This window comes from Taurulus bubalis (genome assembly GCF_910589615.1).
Source record: "Taurulus bubalis genome assembly, chromosome: 1".
Taxonomy (NCBI): Eukaryota; Metazoa; Chordata; class Actinopteri; order Perciformes; family Cottidae; genus Taurulus; species Taurulus bubalis.
In genome coordinates, this window is record NC_136589.1 from 11857368 (window position 1) to 11876964 (window position 19597).

At 41.0% G+C, this 19597-nt stretch overlaps 2 protein-coding genes across 2 annotated transcripts; one reads left to right on the plus strand and one right to left on the minus strand.

The window, feature by feature from the left end:
• Positions 1-3214: 3214 nt before the first annotated feature.
• wdr32 (WD repeat domain 32) lies at positions 3215-8874 on the minus strand (the record flags this gene model as incomplete). Its single annotated transcript, XM_079217170.1, has 7 exons — positions 3215-3586; positions 4442-4587; positions 4696-4776; positions 5557-5759; positions 6612-6809; positions 6942-7055; positions 8408-8874. 7 exons carry the CDS (start codon positions 8872-8874, stop codon positions 3215-3217), a joined length of 1581 nt encoding a protein of 526 aa, XP_079073296.1.
• A 1769-nt stretch (positions 8875-10643) lies between these two features.
• On the plus strand, positions 10644-17926 carry hhipl2 (HHIP-like 2; the record flags this gene model as incomplete). The annotated part of the gene is made up of 9 exons (XM_079219544.1): positions 10644-11003; positions 11764-12416; positions 13009-13152; positions 13721-14052; positions 14186-14312; positions 15659-15804; positions 15875-15956; positions 16665-16747; positions 17322-17926. The coding sequence occupies 9 exons, from the start codon at positions 10644-10646 to the stop codon at positions 17924-17926; spliced, it is 2532 nt and encodes an 843-aa protein (XP_079075670.1).
• Between the last annotated feature and the right edge of the window lie 1671 nt (positions 17927-19597).

Below are 19597 nucleotides of genomic sequence, written 5' to 3' on the forward strand. Positions count from 1 at the left end.
TCTCCAAAGAGCTTGTGATTTTAGTGAAATAAAAGCAGCATTGAAACAGCACGGACGGCCCTTTAACCTTCAGCTCAGCCAATTTAATATGTAAATGCTATAAATGTCCTTTAATTGACTGAACTGAAAGTGAAATGAACTCCTCCATTCTTTACTGAAATACACACATTTTAACAGCAGTTAAACTGAGGTACAAAGTGTTAAAAGCATCCCTTCTCATCACGAATAGGACGTGTTGTGAGCTGAGAATTATGAATATTAGCTTCATCTGTATTCAGATTGATTTTTTTAGATTGATTAATTTCTAAATGAATTATGTATTTTTAACATCTTACCCATTCTGGCAGATGAGAAGATTGACGCCAACAGTTAATATAACGTTAGCTGTGTAAAGCTAGTAGCCGGTTAGCTTACCTTAGCTCTGTTAAACAGCAACAAAACCCCCTCAACACATGTTCAGCTCGCCAATTAACACATTTGTTTAATCCCGACAAAAAACTAAAATATAAAAATGACAAATCGACGTTTATAGGGTTATATTCCGGGCTATTTCTTTTTTTCCCGTTTGGTTGACAGGCAACCAGTTGAGTCTGGTCCATAGTCCCCCATAAAATGGCACATTTTTGGTTTAACACTTCTTTTATTACGGATAAAACTAACAATGTATACAATATGTTACATAGTGAGCGTAAGAGGTGTTGGCAGGCGGATTCTATCTTCGGCGTTTCCCCTGTTCTCCGTCTTTTTACAACGTTAGTTAACCGGTAAAGTGAAGCGAACCGGCTACGAGCTGCAGTGTTAGTTATATTCAAGTCCAATCCGCTCATCTAACTTTCTGCAAGAATGAGAATAAGCGTATTTCCCAAAATATTCCCAAAAACTATTTTACAATTCAAGCTTTTGTCAAACACTATTATTTATTTTTTTATTAAATCCATAATCGCAGATGTTCACCTTTTAATTCTCAGCTCACAATTACACTACAGAGGAAAAGCACTGCCTTGTCCAAGCAAAACATATTTTGGCATCTGACAGTTCCACACAGAGCATCACCCTGGCATAAATAAGAAAGGTGAATCTTCATAAAGGCTTGTATGCATAGTAGTATGTACGCTAATGTCTATTTTTTTCTTTACGTAATATCTATTCTGCAGTCAGTCAGTATGCACTGCAACCAGTTGACAGTAAAGTGTGACATCCATGCGTGTGCTCGGCTCTTACAGCAGCTATACTACACTGGTTGGCAACATAAAACGCAACAATTGCCGATACTAGTCAAAGCAAATCCATTCGTCCCTCAGAGAGGAAAACTAAATCTGATTGGTCACCTTCATGACAACACTAAAAATGAGAAACTGGATGTGATGCAAAGGATGGGGGTGGGGGGAAAGCAAACACTGATGTGGGTCAACACTCAAAAACCAACAAAATCAAGTCCAATGTGTCTTTACAACACTTCATCCTATGAAGGTTAAACAAACAATGCTGAGGCAACCTCTTCTGACAGAAAGTTGTTGGCCAAAAAGTCAGCAAGCTGTTAGATTAAAGGATGAGGCTAGCAAAATTCTACCATTTCTATGGACATGGTCATTGTAGTTTTTATATTAATCCCATATACTCCATCCTGCTGCCGTGAACACCCACAAGAACCATAATTGTGTATTACTCCACAGTGGAAAAGTAGTCCCCAACAACTTCACAATTTACTCCTGTTTGAGTAATGTTTGCTACAAACTACAGTAGCCAGCACGGTCAGTTTAATTATTTTTAAAAAGGATATACGGATATCTAAAGGGATACGGACTACAAAGCAGAATATTGCCAGCCTTATTATCTTCAAGGGAAGAAATATGTCATTGCAAAAAGTATGAAAATCTTGCAATAGCGTTTTGCACAGAAAGTGGATCTGGAAAATGTCGAGGTGGGACACTTTGAAAGCTGAGACGATGACAGCAGCTGTACTTTGCTATTGTCCAGACAGCATCAAGTTTCCACTCACAGGCTCAGAATAAAAACACACAAACTGTGAAGGGAAATGAGAAGAGAGTCCAACATAGCTAGACCTAAACGATGGAAAAAATGGAATTGTGTAGAATTCAAATGAACACCGTGAACAAGGTCCGACATTAATGAGCCAATAAAACCACTAAAAACCTAAACCACAAAACACCATGAAGGCGGAAAACAGGGTGGATACTGAAAACAAAGAGAAACAGGCGGGTAAAGGCGTTGATGATGAGGTCCTTGAAGTCGGGGGGGTCAAAGTTCAGATTGTATGAGCAGAGAAGCAGCACCTGTGAAGAAGGCATGAGCAGAGCGGCGCAAGAAGTTCAGCGCAGACGACAGACACAAGCGCCTGTTTCTTGTTCTTCTTGTCGGTTGGGTTAATATCTGTTTGTTTGCTTAGTGTTTCTGTCCCGAGACATCTGGATGTGTCGAGTCTCAAAATAAATCCACTGCTTTAGAGACCAAAATCAATCTTTAGTATGAAAAAGAGCAGTTTGTTTCTTGGACGGGAGCTTTTCAAAACCCCAAATGCCTTTTTGTCATTTTTTTCCCCTTGAAGTTCAGGGTCAGAGTTTGCATCCACGTCAAGGCTGACGTCTTCTTCGTTTGTTTTGATTTTCCTTTCAGGTGTCGGCTGACAGCTCCGTCCCAAACAGTCTGTTTCACAGCAGCAGACCTGGGTTTGGAAGTGCTTCAAATACATATATATACATATATATACACATATACACATATATATTTTTTTTTTTTTTTTTATTATCCTTTTTTGGGTACCAGATGGGTGGAGTTTTCTGAACAGATTGTCTGGCAGAGGGTCCAGAGAAATTCCAAAATTCCAGTTCTACCACGTGTCAGACTATTTGAAATACCTGCATGCAGTAAATCCCACCCAGCTGGTCCACTTGAGCACTTTAAAACAAATGCTAGGAAATGTTTTTCAGGGTTTTTAAAGACGCAGATTAATTAAAAATCTTAAATTACTTTGATGGTTTTGACATCATTTATAACAAAGGATAGCAGGAAGGCCCTATTACTCTGTAGATAAGAGTCCTTGGCCACCAGATTTCTGCATTTATTCGATGCTTGGATCCTGTAATCATAGAAAAGTGGTTGTACGAACAGCATTCTGGGACATTTCTGCAGGAACCCCCGATGAGCACTTCTTCACCCAGGTCTGCGGCGTGTTGTTCTCCGACAGCAGCAGCGGCTAAAACTTGGGCTGGTAAAGGGCGACGCGTCCACTGAGGCAGCCCGAGGCCAGCTGGCAGTGCGTCGGGGAGAACTTGGTGGTGAGCACCACATCGCTGTGCGAGTAGATGGAGCGGACCTCCCTGAGGCAGCTGGTCTGTACGGGCACGCAGTCGATCAGCTCGCCGCAGTTCTCGTCGAAGGCCAGCAGGCGGACGCCGTAGCCATACGGGGAGCAGATGAGCCGTCCGTCAGGGCTGAAACACAACTCTTTGATGTAGCCCCGGCCCACGTTGGCCTCCTCGATGTAGTGGGTGAGGCGGAGGGAGCAGCGGGGGGAGACCAGCGGGCGGGTGGGCGCTCCATCCTGGAACTCATACACACACGTCCACTGCAGAGAGAAGACGCAGGTTTAGGTGAAGTCGACGTCACACACTGGAGACTATTAATTACGTTGGTGTCGTCACTGCAAAGAGACTCAGTGACAGCAATCAACTATTAGTGGCTTTCTGCTTGTGACGAGACACCAATTCACACAATAACACAACAGCAGCGCTGCACTGAAAGCAAACAGTGAGTAAATTGTGTTGAAAAAAAGGTTTGGTCTTCTTTTTTTTTTTATATGAATTTGTTACATATGAGGTACAGATTAAGGACAAACTCACACCAGGTCTAAGGTTCAATGCAAAAACAATTACAAGATAATCAATGTTTTGACAGAATAAGCCGCTATAAATTTACTGAAGTGTTATTTATTATTAATAGAAAAGTACACCAGCAACGTGGTAAAAAAAACTTTTTTTCAAGGACACTTCAACATGCAGATGATGGGATCGAACCGCCAACCTCCTGGTTAAAGTATCGGCCCAATACCCGATATCTGTACATTCCTATAATAACTTCTTACAAGGTGTGTCTAGAAAATTATCATGTGTGATCTTCTTTTTAGTTGAAAAACTAAAAAAGAGTTTTGTAGTAAGATGTGTAAGGTATTATAAAAAAAGTGTATATATATATATATATATATATATATATATATATATATATATATATATATATATATATTAGTGCAATATGATATTTGTAAATTCCAAGTGATGATGACGTCATAAATTACATCATCGTTGATGTAAAAAAAGTAAAAAGGTATCTAATTTTGCTTTCAGATCTATAAAACATGAAGACGATGACATGCAGGGAAGCATCACATCTTGAAAAGGGATTGGAGGCTACAGGTGTTTCTCACCTCCTGGTCGTCCATGTTGCTGGAGCAGCGGATGAGCGTTGCCCAGCCCTTCGGATGGAGCTGCAGGGAGGTGATGCAGTTCCCTCGGTCTCTCTCTCCGGGGATCTCCGGAGTCAAGACCTCCAGGCTGTTTCTCGGAGAAAGACCTGCGAGATAAAGGTTTTAGAGGTACATTCGTAATCTTTGTCTTTACTACTTTGGCGGAACCTCGGGTGACATCTATTATTCAGTTTTACGCCAGAGTTTTCTCTGACCTTCTCGAGGAGGGTGAATCTTGCTGGAGTCATTTCCTTGGCGAGGAGTTCCAGCTGACCTGGACGCTGACGTGCCTCCATCTACAGAATCACAACAGGGTGAGAAATTAGTTTCTTTTATCTGGAATCAACAGTAATGTTCACTTTAAATCCACATTGAGACGATAATATTGACAAATTCCTGTGGTAAATTACCAGGGAAGCCAAGAGTAATCTTAAAACTGCTTAATTCATTTGTGCAGTATTTCGGTCCCCCGTTGGACTAAAATATGTACAAAATATTTCCCGTTCATAGGTTTGTCATAGTATCATTCAGTTTTGGGTGAAACCGATCATTGAAACAAATGTGACTCGTTTGAATGAGCCATAAAGCGAAGACACGAGCGTGACTCGTTGATGAGAGTTCATCCTTGTACGAAAACACAAAGATCCGGCTCAGCATTAAACGCAAAACGAGCTCCAAAAGTTACACAATTTACAAGGAAAGTCGCCAAGTCAGCAAAACTGACCTCCTCCCAAAGCCCCAAAATGATCATTATGAACGTAAAACAAATTGAACATGGCTGTTGTTAGTACTCACAGCTGTTAAGCTAGCAGCTTGTGAAAGACTGCGGAGGCACACAATGAGTGCACAGGCAGGATTCAACATTCAAGCCCAATGAAATGATTGGATCAGCTTATTTCACCGCCCCTACCTTTAAGTCGTAATAAATCAATTGACTAATTAAACAATTGCTTTACGTAACCAAATATATTACGGAGAAAAAGAGAAATCTGAGGGGATTTTTCATTGAGAGAAAGGTCAAATCTGAGATAAATAAATATGTGACATGTGGGCAGAATGTATTCAGGGAATCTGACCTGAGCTGAGGGGCGTCCGTCGCGCTCGGAGCATGCGGTAGCTGCCCACCTCGAGGGACTGGGTGAGGTCCAGGTCGTGGAGGATGAGCAGATACCCCGAGGACGTGGAGATGAGCATCTTGGAACAGTCGGGCGTCAGACGCATCCTCATCAGGTAACGGGTGTGGAAGAACTTTTTGTGCGGGCAGCCGTCTTCTGTAAACCTGCAGGGGGGGGGGGGGGGGGGGGGGGGGACAATTATAGAAGGCGGAACAGGCGTTTTGATGGCTTAAATAATTACGTGTAAATCTGGTTAAAGGGCTTCAAAGACAAACACGGTGAAGCTGCTTCTCTAGAGTTACAGAAACGTATCATCTTTGATTCGTTCTTCAGTAGAAAAAAGTACAGACACAATAACTCATATACGCCACATTTAAAGTTCTGAATATGCAGTTGAAATGTCAGTGATGTATTGGTTGAGCATGGCATAAACACTAGAGGTGAATTGACTAGACTGTGACACAAATACTGTATTGTCCCACATGTACTCATATCGATGCGATGACAAAAGTTGATCAGTAGTTTATCTACCAAAAACTCACTTAGGGCACTTGATTGATGATAATTGATTAATCATTCATGTCACTTATAAAAAAATACAAATTTAAATTAGTTTCAGCTTCTGAAATTTGAGGATTTGCAGCCTTTTATTTTAAATCAATTGATATTTAACATATTAGGGGTTTGGACTGTTCATTGAAAATGTCAACATGGTCTCTAGGAACCTGAAATGTTTGTAACTCTCCAATTATGTGATTAATCAGAAGAAATAATACATTCGTAATGAAAATAATAACTTGCTGCAGTTGTAATTACAACCGTAACAAGGTAAATAAGTCACGTATTTAGATCTCATCACGTGGTAGACCGGAGGTGACACTGCCTCAAATAGCTGGAACAGGTGACTCCTGTTTAAGTTTTGACCAATTTGTTGCTGCATTAAAAAGGGATTTTCTAATATTTACTCTGAAATGTCCGCGAGTACAAACTTTGATGCTCACACCAACCACACGCACCTGTTAGTGTCCCACGTGATGACGTTGCCGTCGAAGCCGGACGTGACAAGGAGACGAGTGTTGGTGTCATACTCGATGTTCTTCACCCAGCTGGCGTGGCCATGCAGCGAGCAAACCTTTGAATTCAGTTTACGGAGATCCCATAATGCAATGGTAGTGTCGTCGGAGCAGGTGGCAAACAGACGATTGTCCAAAAACCTGCAGGGCACAGACAGTTAGGTGAATATTGTGATTAAGCATTCCCTGACAAGGAGCTACAAGCGATCGCGTCCCCCACCACGGTGAAACTTTACACACGTCCCTGGATGATTTACAATTTGTGAAATGCACCTTATGTTGTTGACGCAATCCTCGTGAGCCTCCGTTAGGGTTTTGATGTGTCTGGACGAGATGGGATCAAACAGCAGGACTTCAGTCTGTTCGCAGGCCACAGTCAGCACAGACCTGAGCGGACGAATCAGAGAGGCGCTCGTTAGCATACAGGAAAAGGAAAAAGAGTTGAGTCTAATCCTGCTTTTCAACACATAAAACACAGACAACTTCTAACTTAGGCCCAACATATATGATGTACAAAGTACATGACACACTAGAAGAGATAATGGCACAGAAATATATTGTGGGAGAATTAATCGGGAAGCATCGTAGTATCTATGTGTATATGTTGAAGAGTAAAACAATCTTTCTTGTGACAGTTGACAGCGATGCAGCAAAGAAACATCTAGAGGGAAAGATGGGAAAATCAAAATTAATTATATAAAAATAAAAAAGATAAATAACTATTCCTCCTAATAAGTTAAGAATGTCAGTTTACCAATTTTCATTACTGCATCACTTTCATTTTAATACAATATGTGTAAGTCCTTTCCAAGATTGTCTACAGACAGATGTCCAATCTGTATGTTAGATATTACATTTTGGTTATTATGATTGGTAGAAGTTTAAATAGCAGCTTTTGCCATCCCATACTTGTAGGTGGTGTATTAGCAATCTATCTGAAGAAAAAAAGTGACTTCTTTTGAGGATTTCCAGACACAATTAGATTTGGGACATCGTTTTGATCAAGAACGCAGCTGCAGAGGTAAAATAACGGACACAATAATATAATAAACACCCTGATCAATGACCCTCCAAAGACAAAACAATCTCCAATAAGGAAAGTCTATTGGCAAAAACTACCATGCAAAAGCATTGTGTATCAAAAAGTTGTAATAATGGGAATAATAAAGGCCCCAAGATGTAAAACTCAGAGACCGACCAGGTTTTGGGTGTTTTCATCTCCTGCAAAAACACATGCATTCCCCACATTGTGCAGGATGTGCATGTGTTGTGTCTCGCTGTCACAATCAGCCCAAAAACAAAACAGACCCAGACTGGACAGCTTGACCTGGTTTCACTGCAGGATTTACTTCCTACGTCTGCTGCCTGGTCATCGAGGCTTAAACCACGCGTGATGTCATTAGTTGAGTTTACTGTGAATGGCTTCTGCAGGAGTCTCCAGGTTTTGTTTTGAGAAATTTCAAACTCATGTTTTGAGTGCCAGTTTAGAACTTAATCTGTAAAATGTTTTAAACAGAAATATCCAAATCAGTGGGCTTTCCCACACAAGTGGTCCTTGGACCGTCAGGTGTCCATAGAGATGAGGATGGATTTGATGATGCAATTCAAGCACTTTTCAGGCAATTCCCCCATTAAGTGCACTGTTTAACATTTCAAAGATGTTCCAGAATAGTGAGAAACCTGTGAACATGCTCTCCGGGTGAAAGGCCTAAAGTACAGAGGCCAAAGTGTTGTCTTACCCATCCGGGGAGTACTCCAGGTTGAACACCGCTCCGTGCGTCTGAGTGCTCAGGTTGACAGACTCCGAAGCCGGATTCATTGAGCAGTATAAACTGGTCATTGTCCTGAAGTTTTCCCTAGCCGGGTCCACAAACACCCCCCGCCGTATAGTCCTGCTCTGCAGCCAGGAAAACACGCTGTTACCCCTGCGGATGTCCGAGCCGGAGGAGCCCTCGCCGCTCACCGCCTGCGGCGCGGCGGGCGGTACGCAGCGGGGCTCTCGCCCCTCTGACGCCGGGGACCTCGCTCTGCGCTCCGGCCTAATCCCGCCGCTCCCCGGCGGAGAGGGAGAAACCCTTGGGGCGATTTCATCATCCACGTCCGAGTCGTCGATGTCGGGGTCCTCCTCTTTGTCGCCGCCGCCGCTGTTGGGCCTGTCCTGCGACTCGTCCGCGTCCTCGCTGTCGCTCTGGTGCTCCGAGCTCATTGTAGCTTCTCCGGCGTCCACAGAGCCGTTTGTGTCTCGGGGCGCAGCTTCTCCGGCGAAACAAAGTGGACCAACTCCGGTCACCTACCGAGCATTAAAACCGTATGACGCCATGGCGGTGTGTTTTTCGCCGCATAGGTTCCGTTCAAGTTGTATTTTGTCGGGGTTGGGAACTGCGCGCGTCAACACAAACACGGTTTGCTTAAATGTGACCGGAAGAGGACAGGTTCGGCCTTCAAAATAAACTTTCAAATTAGTTTGTTCTACGTGTGCGTGTCAAATTAATACAAAACACATTAAGATTATTACGTTTTCATTTTTAAAACGTATTTGTGTTTATTGGTTGCTGTTTATGCTAATCAAATTATGTACCAACAAATCCATTTTCATCAATACATATTTTAAGATGAAGCGTTTAGGCGGAAGTTAAATGTCTTTATTGTAACTAACTTGACAGTTTTCTCCTCACCAAAACAAACGCAAAATTAAAGGAAAATACGTATTTCCGCTTCCTTGTCCACTTTCAGGTGCATTCGTAGGTTGGTTACTGCCCCCTGCTGGATGAAAACTGTTCAATACAATGCCTCAGGTGCATAGTGGTTTAGCCCCTCTGCTAAACAATGTACTGTGGGAACCCCTGTGGGTTTCATGTAATTATTTGTTTTATCATTATGAAGTGCTTTATACAAAACAAATGTAGATTATCTTGTGCATTATTCCAAATTAAAGTATTTTTTAAATTCAAATTGCGGTTCACTCAATGCAACCTTGATGATTCAACACGTTTCTTCTTTGAAAACAGTATTCAACATCTCATCAAAATCACAACAACATTTATCTATTTTATGTATTAATCCTTTATTTAACCAGAAATGTTTATTTGAGATACAATATCTCTTCTGCCATGGAGTCCAAAATCGGCAGTAAGATAACAAATTAAAAATACATTAAAAAAAGTACAGGGATAGAAAACATCACTAAAAACAAAACATAGATTGTTGTTTGTCTTGATTACATGTGTTACACTTGGCACCAGCAGAAAATGATGACAGACACCTTTGACTATGCAAATGACAGTTGACGTGCCAGGACAGTACAGATATGTAGGATGAACTGCCAAAATGTTGCTGCCTGCAGGCGCCTTTACATGAACGAGGGACAAAATTACAGTTTGTGTTGTGGTAGCATGTTGATGTTTGCATGCCTCGGCATTCTGCCCTGCTGTTTGTGTGTGTGTGTGTGTGTGTGTGTGTGTGTGTGTGTGTGTGTGTGTGTGTGTGTGTGTGTGTGTGAGTGTGTGTGTGTGTGTGTGTGTGCGTGTGTGTGTGCGCGCGTGCGTCTGCGTGTGTGTACGTGTACGTGCGTGTGTGTGTGTGCGTGTGCGTGCGTCTGCGTGTGTGCGTGTGCGTGTATGTGTGCGTGTGTGTGTTTGTGTGTGTGCCCTTTCGAGTTAATTGTGCGGATTCCTCCTCCAACTGCGCTGCGAGGAGTAAAATAACAATTGCAATTAACTTAATTAATGAGCCATTGCGAATGTATTTAGTTTTAAGTGTTACAAATTATGGGAGACAATGCGCGTTTTTACCTGGATGGCGCAGGTGGCGAGACACGCAGAAAGCAAATGAGGCAGCGACTGGCGGCTGGGACTCACGTTCACATACTTTTGCGCACGCGTAACGCATGCATTCACGCGCACGTGCGCATACTACACTCTGTCTTCCACATAAAGGAGAGCAAACAGTTGAACTCTTTCAGAAGCAGACGTAAAAATGACAAGTCTGCGAGATGCTGCGCTCCATCCAAGCGGAGCCCGTTGCCCGTTTTTACGCACAGTGGCACGTCCGAGATCATCCAAAAAGCCCACGAGCTTTCCCGAGTTCATCCTGATCATGTCAGGTATGTTGCTCGTCCTGGCCCAGACATTGTCAGCTCATCCTCAGTGTCTGGACTTCAAGCCACCTTTCAAACCTTCGTGGCACCTGGAGTTTTGCACCCAGTACGAGCTGTTTGGCTGCTGCGACCAGAAAACGGACAACACCATTGCGCAGAGATACTGGGACATTATTGACCAGTTGGAAACGGCTGGTCATGAGCTCTGTGAAGACATGTTGAAGGAAATCATGTGCCAGGTAAATATACATATGCTCTTATCGATGTGCTTTTGAGAATGTCACTGTGATGAACGGTTAAGTTACCTTACAGAATAAAACTGTGCTCAGTGCGATCTATCAACCTTTTAGTTTTTTAGGTTTATTTAATTTGCAATAGTTTTATTAACACACCACTCCAGTTCTTCAGACACAATTAGGGCAGAGACAATTTAGAGGAGATTATATTTTAATGAGGGAGGGAACCCATGATTTTCATTCATACAACTCTGTACCATTAACTCGTAAGGATTCCATCCCAGAGTGTTTATAACTTAAAAAGTGGAATAAGTAAAAATTCCCATTTACCAACATTTCTAGCAACTACTGTCAATGTGTGAAAGGTCTGACCCAATACCCCTTAACAATAGATCAATCTTAAATATTTCAATATTCCTAAAACAGTGACGTGCATAGGGGAGGGGAAGGGGCTGAGTGATGTGCTGGAATGCCTTTGTACTAAGGGACACTTCCATGCTTCAGCTTAGTTCTAATGTCAGATGTTTATAAATACCCTATGTTCTTGGAATTTAATGTGTGAAAACGCAGGATGGATGAATATAATTTTAGATCATTTGGATGAGGAGTTATGTTCTTTAAGAATGAACATTTATTTTTGATAAAGAAGAAATCCAGTTTGCTTGGAATGAAAAGAGGAATTCTGATATATAATTGTGATTGTTTGTTAAAGAATGTGTAAACCTGTCAGTACACTGAATCGTCTCCTATTTGCTCGATCCAGGAGTGCTCTCCGTATGCCGCCCACCTCTATGATGCCGAGGACCCCTACACACCTGTCCGAGAGCTGCCTGGCCTTTGCTTCACCTACTGCTCCGACTTTCACGGCAAATGTCGCCATGTGGTTAAATATTTAACTGAGAACCAGCGCCTGCAGGACACGTCCGAGCGAGACACGTCCACGTTCTGCAGCCTGGTTGACTTGTCCGACCGGGACTACTGCTACCCCAACGTATTGAAGAGCCCCGACCTCAACAGCAACCTGGGGCAGGTGGCGGAGAACCGCAGAGGGTGTCTCCAGGTGTGCCTCACAGAGGTGGCCAACAACCTCAGGAACCCCGTGTTGATGCTCCACAGCGGCGACGGCACACATCGCATGTTCATCGCCGAGCAGGTGGGCTTTGTGTGGGTTCACCTGCATGACGGCAGCCGGCTGGAGCAGCCCTTCCTGGACATGAGCGGGGAGGTGATCACGACGCCGTGGCTGGGGGACGAGAGGGGCTTCCTGGGAATGGCCTTCCACCCCGAGTACCGGGACAACGGGCGCTTCTTCATTTACTACTCTATCCAGGTTAACACTGAGCTGGAGAAGGTCAGAGTCAGTGAGATGAAGGTGTCTGCCCACGATATGAACATGGCCGATCCGTACTCAGAGAGGTACGCTGGGGGAAGCTTCTTTTTGATATTTTTTAATGGCATCAAAGTGTTGTTGACGATGTATAAGTGTACACCTTTACTGCAATTACCCTTGGAAAGACGTGACTATACTGTTATTCAGCCTCTGGGCTTGAAGCAGTAAACCTTGCAACCTTGCACAGACATGTTCTGAGATGAGTACTGTAAATCACTTCAGGGACGGCTCAAGCTTTTCTGGGGCCAAGCAGAAGCGGTACACTCAACTTAATGTGCAACAATGAAAAGAAAGCACATGTAAAATGTACGTTGTAAAATGTAGGTAGAGAAGAGGTCAAGTTCTGGTTTTAACTGAGGTTTTGTGCCTGGCAACCAGCAGCGGAAGTCACTGCTTCCAGGCCAAAGAAAAGCCTGTAAAACACAAACTTTTTTTGCACTGAGTTAAATAATGATGGTGTATGGAATGAGTATGAGACACCAAAGTATCCATCGGGAAAAGGTCAAGTCTGGAATGAATCGTGACCTGAAGGCAGACTTAAGATTCATGAAAACCAGCAGATATGTATTACCTTTAGCAGATGAGATTGTTCTTAACTTGCATCCTTTTTACGTTCAGAGCCATTCTCGAGATCGTGGAGCCAGCCGCAAACCACAACGGAGGCCAGCTGCTGTTCGGTCTCGATGGATGTTTGTACATCTTCACCGGAGATGGTGGAAAAGCTGGCGATCCATTTGGGAAGTATGGCAACGCGCAGAACAAGTAAGCTGCTTCAGGTTTCTTCACGTGACAGAGACAGTTCCTAACCTTTTTCTGTCTGAAGTAACAGCAGATGAACTCATGTACTCCTTCATCAACAACACATCAGGATCCAAATGTATTTTTAACTAAAATGAGGTCGCTAAACCTTTCATCAGATCAGTTTTTTTATTCAGGGTGACAGAAATGTCCCTTGTTGATCATGATGTGGACCCCCTTCTTTTGTTTATTTTGAGCCGACATATTATACAAATTGTCATTCCAAAATAAGAGGAAGACAAATAAACATAAAAAAGGAAAAACATTTTAAAAAAACCTTTTATTTTCTCGAATAAAATATGCAGGTGCTGTTCAGTTCAGGTGAAACACCTGATGTTTAACTTGTTTTTGTGAGTTTATAGTATGTGGAGTATGAGATGATTTGTATGTGCAATAGTTGGCAATTATCTTTTTTTCATTCTATCATTCTATATTCTATCATTCTATCTGCAGCCCCCCCTTGTTACAAGGTTGGGTATCACTCAACTAAAGGTCACAACTGTTGCTAAACCCTATTTATTTTTTTGCCCAGGAGTGCTCTATTGGGAAAAGTGCTCCGCATTGATGTCGATGGAAGTGACTCCAGTGGGAAGCAGTACAGGATCCCCCCTGATAACCCATTCCTGCGTGACCCGGAGGCACGTCCAGAGGTGTACGCATACGGGGTCAGGAACATGTGGCGCTGCTCTGTGGACCGCGGAGATCCGGTCAGCCGCTATGGCAGGGGCCGGATATTCTGTGGAGACGTGGGTCAAAACCGCTACGAGGAAATTGACATCATTGTGAAGGGAGGAAACTATGGATGGAGAGCCAAAGAGGGCTTTGAGTGCTACGATATTAAACTGTGCCACAACTCTTCCATGAGTGAGTATTTTCTGTACTACTTACTTTATACTTTCACCACCTGTTATTTCCACCATAAAGTGCCATGCTTTCAATGTAATGTTGATGCCTCAGATTTTAGTTAAATTCAGCGCATCTTTCTCTCCTACGACAGATGACACCCTCCCCATATTTGCATACAGCCATCATGTTGGGAAGTCTGTGACAGGGGGATATGTGTACAGAGGATGTGAGTCACCCAATCTGAACGGACTGTACATTTTTGGAGACTTCATGAGTGGGTAAGATTGTGTTGATCTCAGCCAAATAGAGTACTCCAACTGTTGTGGGAAGACAACTTTTCAAGAGTGAAGGAACAGCATGTTTGCTCTTTTTTATTTATTGGGAAAAAAAACATGCATTTCTGAAGGAATTCAAGACACATCGCTTGAGTCTCCAGGTTTACTTAAGTTGAACTGACTTACAATTTTACTTTTGTTCCTGCATCTGTGTCGATCCACTGATATTCAACCACACTATAAATATTTAGTTTGCTCTGACTAATTAACATCAAACTTAAAAAACATTTGAATTGACTAATAATCATGATAGTCCAAATGTATCACGCCAATATTATTTCTTATTTGCTTTTGTACTTGGAGTTAGATGAAAAGATTGATACCATGATTACTCACATGTTTTTAAGCTAAATAGGAAGTTGAAGCCACTTGATAGCTGCTTAGCTTAGCATAAAGACAGAGGGAAACAGCTAGCCTGGTTCTAGTCAGTAAAAAAAAAATCTAAAGCCACACGTTTGTAAATTCACGCACTGTTTCTTTAAAAAAAAAATCTGTATAAAAACCAAAGTTTAAAAATAACAAAGCGTCGTTTTACAGGATTATGTGCCGCAATGAACCTGAAAGGTTGAAGCCTCTTTTTCAAGTTTTCCAGGATTGGAAACATCCACTCAGCAGTTAGCAAAAAGCAGTGACCACAGTAAGCTAATGGATGGATGGATGGATATATACTTTATTCATCCCCAAGGGGAAATTTGTTTGTCATAGTAGCAGCTACAGACACAAAAATAAAAACAACAAGGATGAAAGATATATACTGCAATTTAGGAATTTAAATTAAACAATAAAGAAAGTGCAAAAACGCAAAGTATGTATAGTGTAGTGTATATGAAGTGTATATAAACATAATTTCAATCAATAAGGTTATGAATAATGTGAATACTGGCACTCGTCGAGTCCACCGTAGCTGTGCTAAGTTTAAAGGTAACTAAAAGAGTTAGATGGTTTCTTTGAAGTGGGGTTCAAACCATATTCTGTTAGGCAAAATGACTGTTTTTGTCAATGGAATCCTGTGGCGTTGACGAGAGAAAGAGATAACGGTAAAATCTAAATTAATAATAGACCCACCCTTTAAAAACCTCTTCCTTTTGTTTCTTTGGTTTGTTTTGTGGAGAGTTCTAGTTAGTTTATCATACAATATTTACATAATGGTCAACAGGCTTTTTTGTTGGCGTTTACATCTTCACAATGTTGAAGTTGAGGGATAAACGATTTATTCCTGCCTTAAATGTGATAAACCCATGTTTTTGGTTGGTTATAACGCTGTTCGTGATTCTGATTTAATGTCGCAGTCGAATCATGGCGTTGGAGGAAGATAAATCAACAGGAACCTGGAAGGAGAGAAGTGTGTGTATGGGGGAAACAAAGACATGCTCATTTCCTGGACTCATCAATCATCACCACAAGTATATCATCTCGTTTGCTGAAGATGAAGCAGGTAACCGTGATTCTCACAGCGTTTAGTTCCGCACCAATGAAACAGTACTCATGAGCCGTTTATGTTTCAGGGGAACTATATTTTTTGGCCACTGCGTACCCCAGTACCATGTCTCCTTATGGAACTGTTTTCAAATTCATGGACCCCTCCAGGTGAAGTATCGGACACAGCTTATATTGAACCATAAACCATTAAAACATTTTGCCAAATGAGGATACAACAAATTATCAATCAAATATGGTGATAAGTGGGACATTTTGTAATTTTGTTTTCTGTCCTGCTAATTTAAAACATTGTCATGTTTGGTGTAATTAAAGAACTCATAATTGGCATTTCTCATGATTTTCATGAAAGTTCTGAAATCTGGATGAAATTTGTAAATTAATGAGTTTTCAGGCAGGTGTAATGGTTAATAATGCTCTACAACATGAGACAAAGCTTTCATAAGATAAGATAATTAATCATTGTGCGAGAGATTGATCAAAGATTACAACAGAAGAATAAGAGAAAACAGTAGAGTAAAATATAAACATGTAATCGAGTAATAAGTATTAAGTATATAGGAATTAGTACTGACACAAGTGCAAAATAAAATAGCAATATGATTTAAAAACTACACTACAACAGATATCAAAACAAGAGTAAAAATATTAAGTGTATAAGAAGACATATTAACAGCACTGCACAGAAAACAGAAGTGATATTGTGCATGATATTAGAAGTAATGTTGGCAAAGATATTATGAACATTCTGCATTGACAACAGTAATTTATGCCTTTTTTTTCAAATCCATAAAAACGTGTCATGTTCTCATAAAGAGGCATTTAATAACATAGAATTATTCAATTCAACTTTTGCAGGAGAGCTCCTCCAGGAAAATGTAAGCAGAAGCCGCTGCCTGTCAAAGTCAGAGGGAAAAAGTTTCCCTTTGTGCCCCGAGAATGTAAGTCACCTCAGTTCACTTTGGAGTTTTTATCTCTTCTTCTTCACAAAACTGAATGTGTTGTTTTAATGGTGTGCACATACCATGAAGCCATATGAAAGAGAAATTGGAAGACAAAGTGGAGCCTCTGAAATTGTACCTTGAACTGAAATACGTCCATGTTTTTTTTAATTCTTTTAAAAGTAGAACATAGTTTTGGTTCAATCAAGGTGCACTAAATATAAACAACATGCACACAACATATTATCAAGTCATTTAAATTGATGTTAGAGGTTAGAGTAAGAAGGCATCCGTTCTGGCAAGCCAACAAATTGCCTACATTCACGTTTTTTTTAACGGCCAAATTCTATAATCACACTGAGGTCTAATATAAAACTAGAAAAAGCATTCTCCCGTTTAACATCAAACAGACTTTGAATAGAAAGAGACCAAAAAAGGAACGCATTTCAAACATTTAGGCCTGTTTTTTTGGAGGCTAGTTTTGAATCCAAGCATATAAAAATGGAACATATGTGGCTGCAGAGTGGAGTAAAAATGTGGAAATGTGTACTTACTGACATCTGTGCCGTTTCAGTGACTTTGCTGGACACGAATGAAACACCGACCAGACCACCACCAAGAAAATTCAAGCTCACCACCAAACCAACGGTGACGCCGAGCAACGTCACACCTACAACGACCGCTGCCATCGAGGCCACGACGAGCGCTGCTGTGAAGCCGAAATGGAAATCACTTGATAAGAAAGCAAGACAGATAAATAAGTTGAAACTGTGGAAGAAAAAGAAAGTGCTGAATAAGCAGCCAGCTAAAGCACAAACGAAGAAGAATACCGTGAGACAAAAAACCAAGGAACAATCAAAAAGGACGTCTGTGATGAAGCCTGTAAGAGACAAAGTAAAACAAACGACCAACCAAACTGCCAAAGCTGTTTTAAAAAGTAACGCTCTTAAGAAATACAACAGCCTGAAACGCAGCACAATCCACATGAGGATGGTTCCCCCAAAGAAAGCTGCACAGAAGCCAGTCGGACAAAAGAAAAACAACATTAAGTTGAAAGAATCTGCCAAACAATATCATTCCTTCATGAACAAAACTAAGACAAACTTGAATGTGAAAACGAACCGAACAATGCAAAACAAACTTCCGGTAAAGAGAAGGGAAGTGAAGAAAGCACTTTAAAAGTATTTTGTATATTTTTGTTTGTGATATAATCAGTGTTGAATATCATGTTTTAAAGGAATAGTTCAACATTTTGGGATACGCGCTTATTGATTGATTGATACCACTCTCATGAAGCTGCCGGTTAGCTTTGAAAGTACTGTAGAAACATGGCTCCCATGTCGGTATAAAGGGCTCATTCTAAGCTAACAAAAATACAACGATTCTTTGTTTCAGGTCATTATACACATTGTGAATATTATATTCCATTTCTGCAAATAGATGCTCCTAAATGCTACACACTGGCTCTTTAAAGCTCATTAACATGTCATTGCTAGAACCGAGCTAGCTGTTTCCTCCTAAGCTAAGCTAACATGTTGATCTTAGTATTCATGTTTACTCTCAATCTTCTCATCTGAGCAATAAAGTGAAAAAGAGTTTTTCCCCCCAAAATGTGAAACTACTTTCTGCTTTCAATGCATGTAACAACACTGTTTCCTTTACTTCTTATTTTTTGACAGCCGTAAAATCCTAGATCCAACTTAATCACCACCCTGTCTTTATTTAAAGCATATCAAATAAGTTAGAAGGGAAAATAAGCAGAAAACTGGAGAAACAAAAAAGTGTAACTATACCAATGCCCAGTGCCGTTAAAATGCTCTAATTTTACAACACATGCAAGTGTTAAAAATAAACAATAAAAGGTGTCTGTGTGTGTGTGTGTGTGTGTGTGTGTGTGCGTGTGTGTGTGTGTGTGTGCGTGTGTGTGTGTGTGTGTGCGTGTGTGTGTGTGTGTGTGTGTGTCTCTGCAGCTCTCTGTAATTAAACTCCACACCACTGATCATAACTGTGACTGTGGTTTGCATAATGACGGCCGTAAATGTAAAGACATCCCGACTGCGACATGCAGCTGTGCACCCAGAGGTCACACGAATCTTACAATTTAGAGTTTTCTCTGCTGCCAATCTTGAGACATGCATTATGTATTTTATATTTACTGAAACAAGGCCGAAATTACATTTTTGTTCCTTTGTTTTGACTGGTGAAAGAAAAGTTACACGAGGGTATATGCTTTCGTAACATGAGATGACGTAACACACATTTCATAACAGCATGACATGACACAAACATACAGTACCATGTTTACCATAAACATGACACAATCTTGCTGTACTGTCACATGTCATATTTTAAGGTACAAGATAACATTTACCATGATAATAGATTTTTGTTTTTTTAGACATAACACAGTTATGACAAAAATGACAAGTCATGATAACTTATAAAGATTTCAAACAATTTAAGTTATACCATCTATTGTAACATGACATAACTTCAACATAAATGTACTATAAGATACTATATCATACCATGACATGGTATACATTTACTATTATACCATATCATAACATGACATAACCTTAACACATGATAACATAATATACATTACATGACATACACTGACCATAAGATACTATATGGTATACCATGACATGGCATAAATGTAATATTATACCATATCATGCCATAACTGTAGTGTATCATAATGTAAAGAACACTTACTATAACATACTATATCGTACCATGACGTGGCATACATGTACTACTCCATGCCAGGGCATGACAACCATTAACATACCATGACAAATCATATTGTAGATGTACCATACATGCCATTATAAACTATATCAT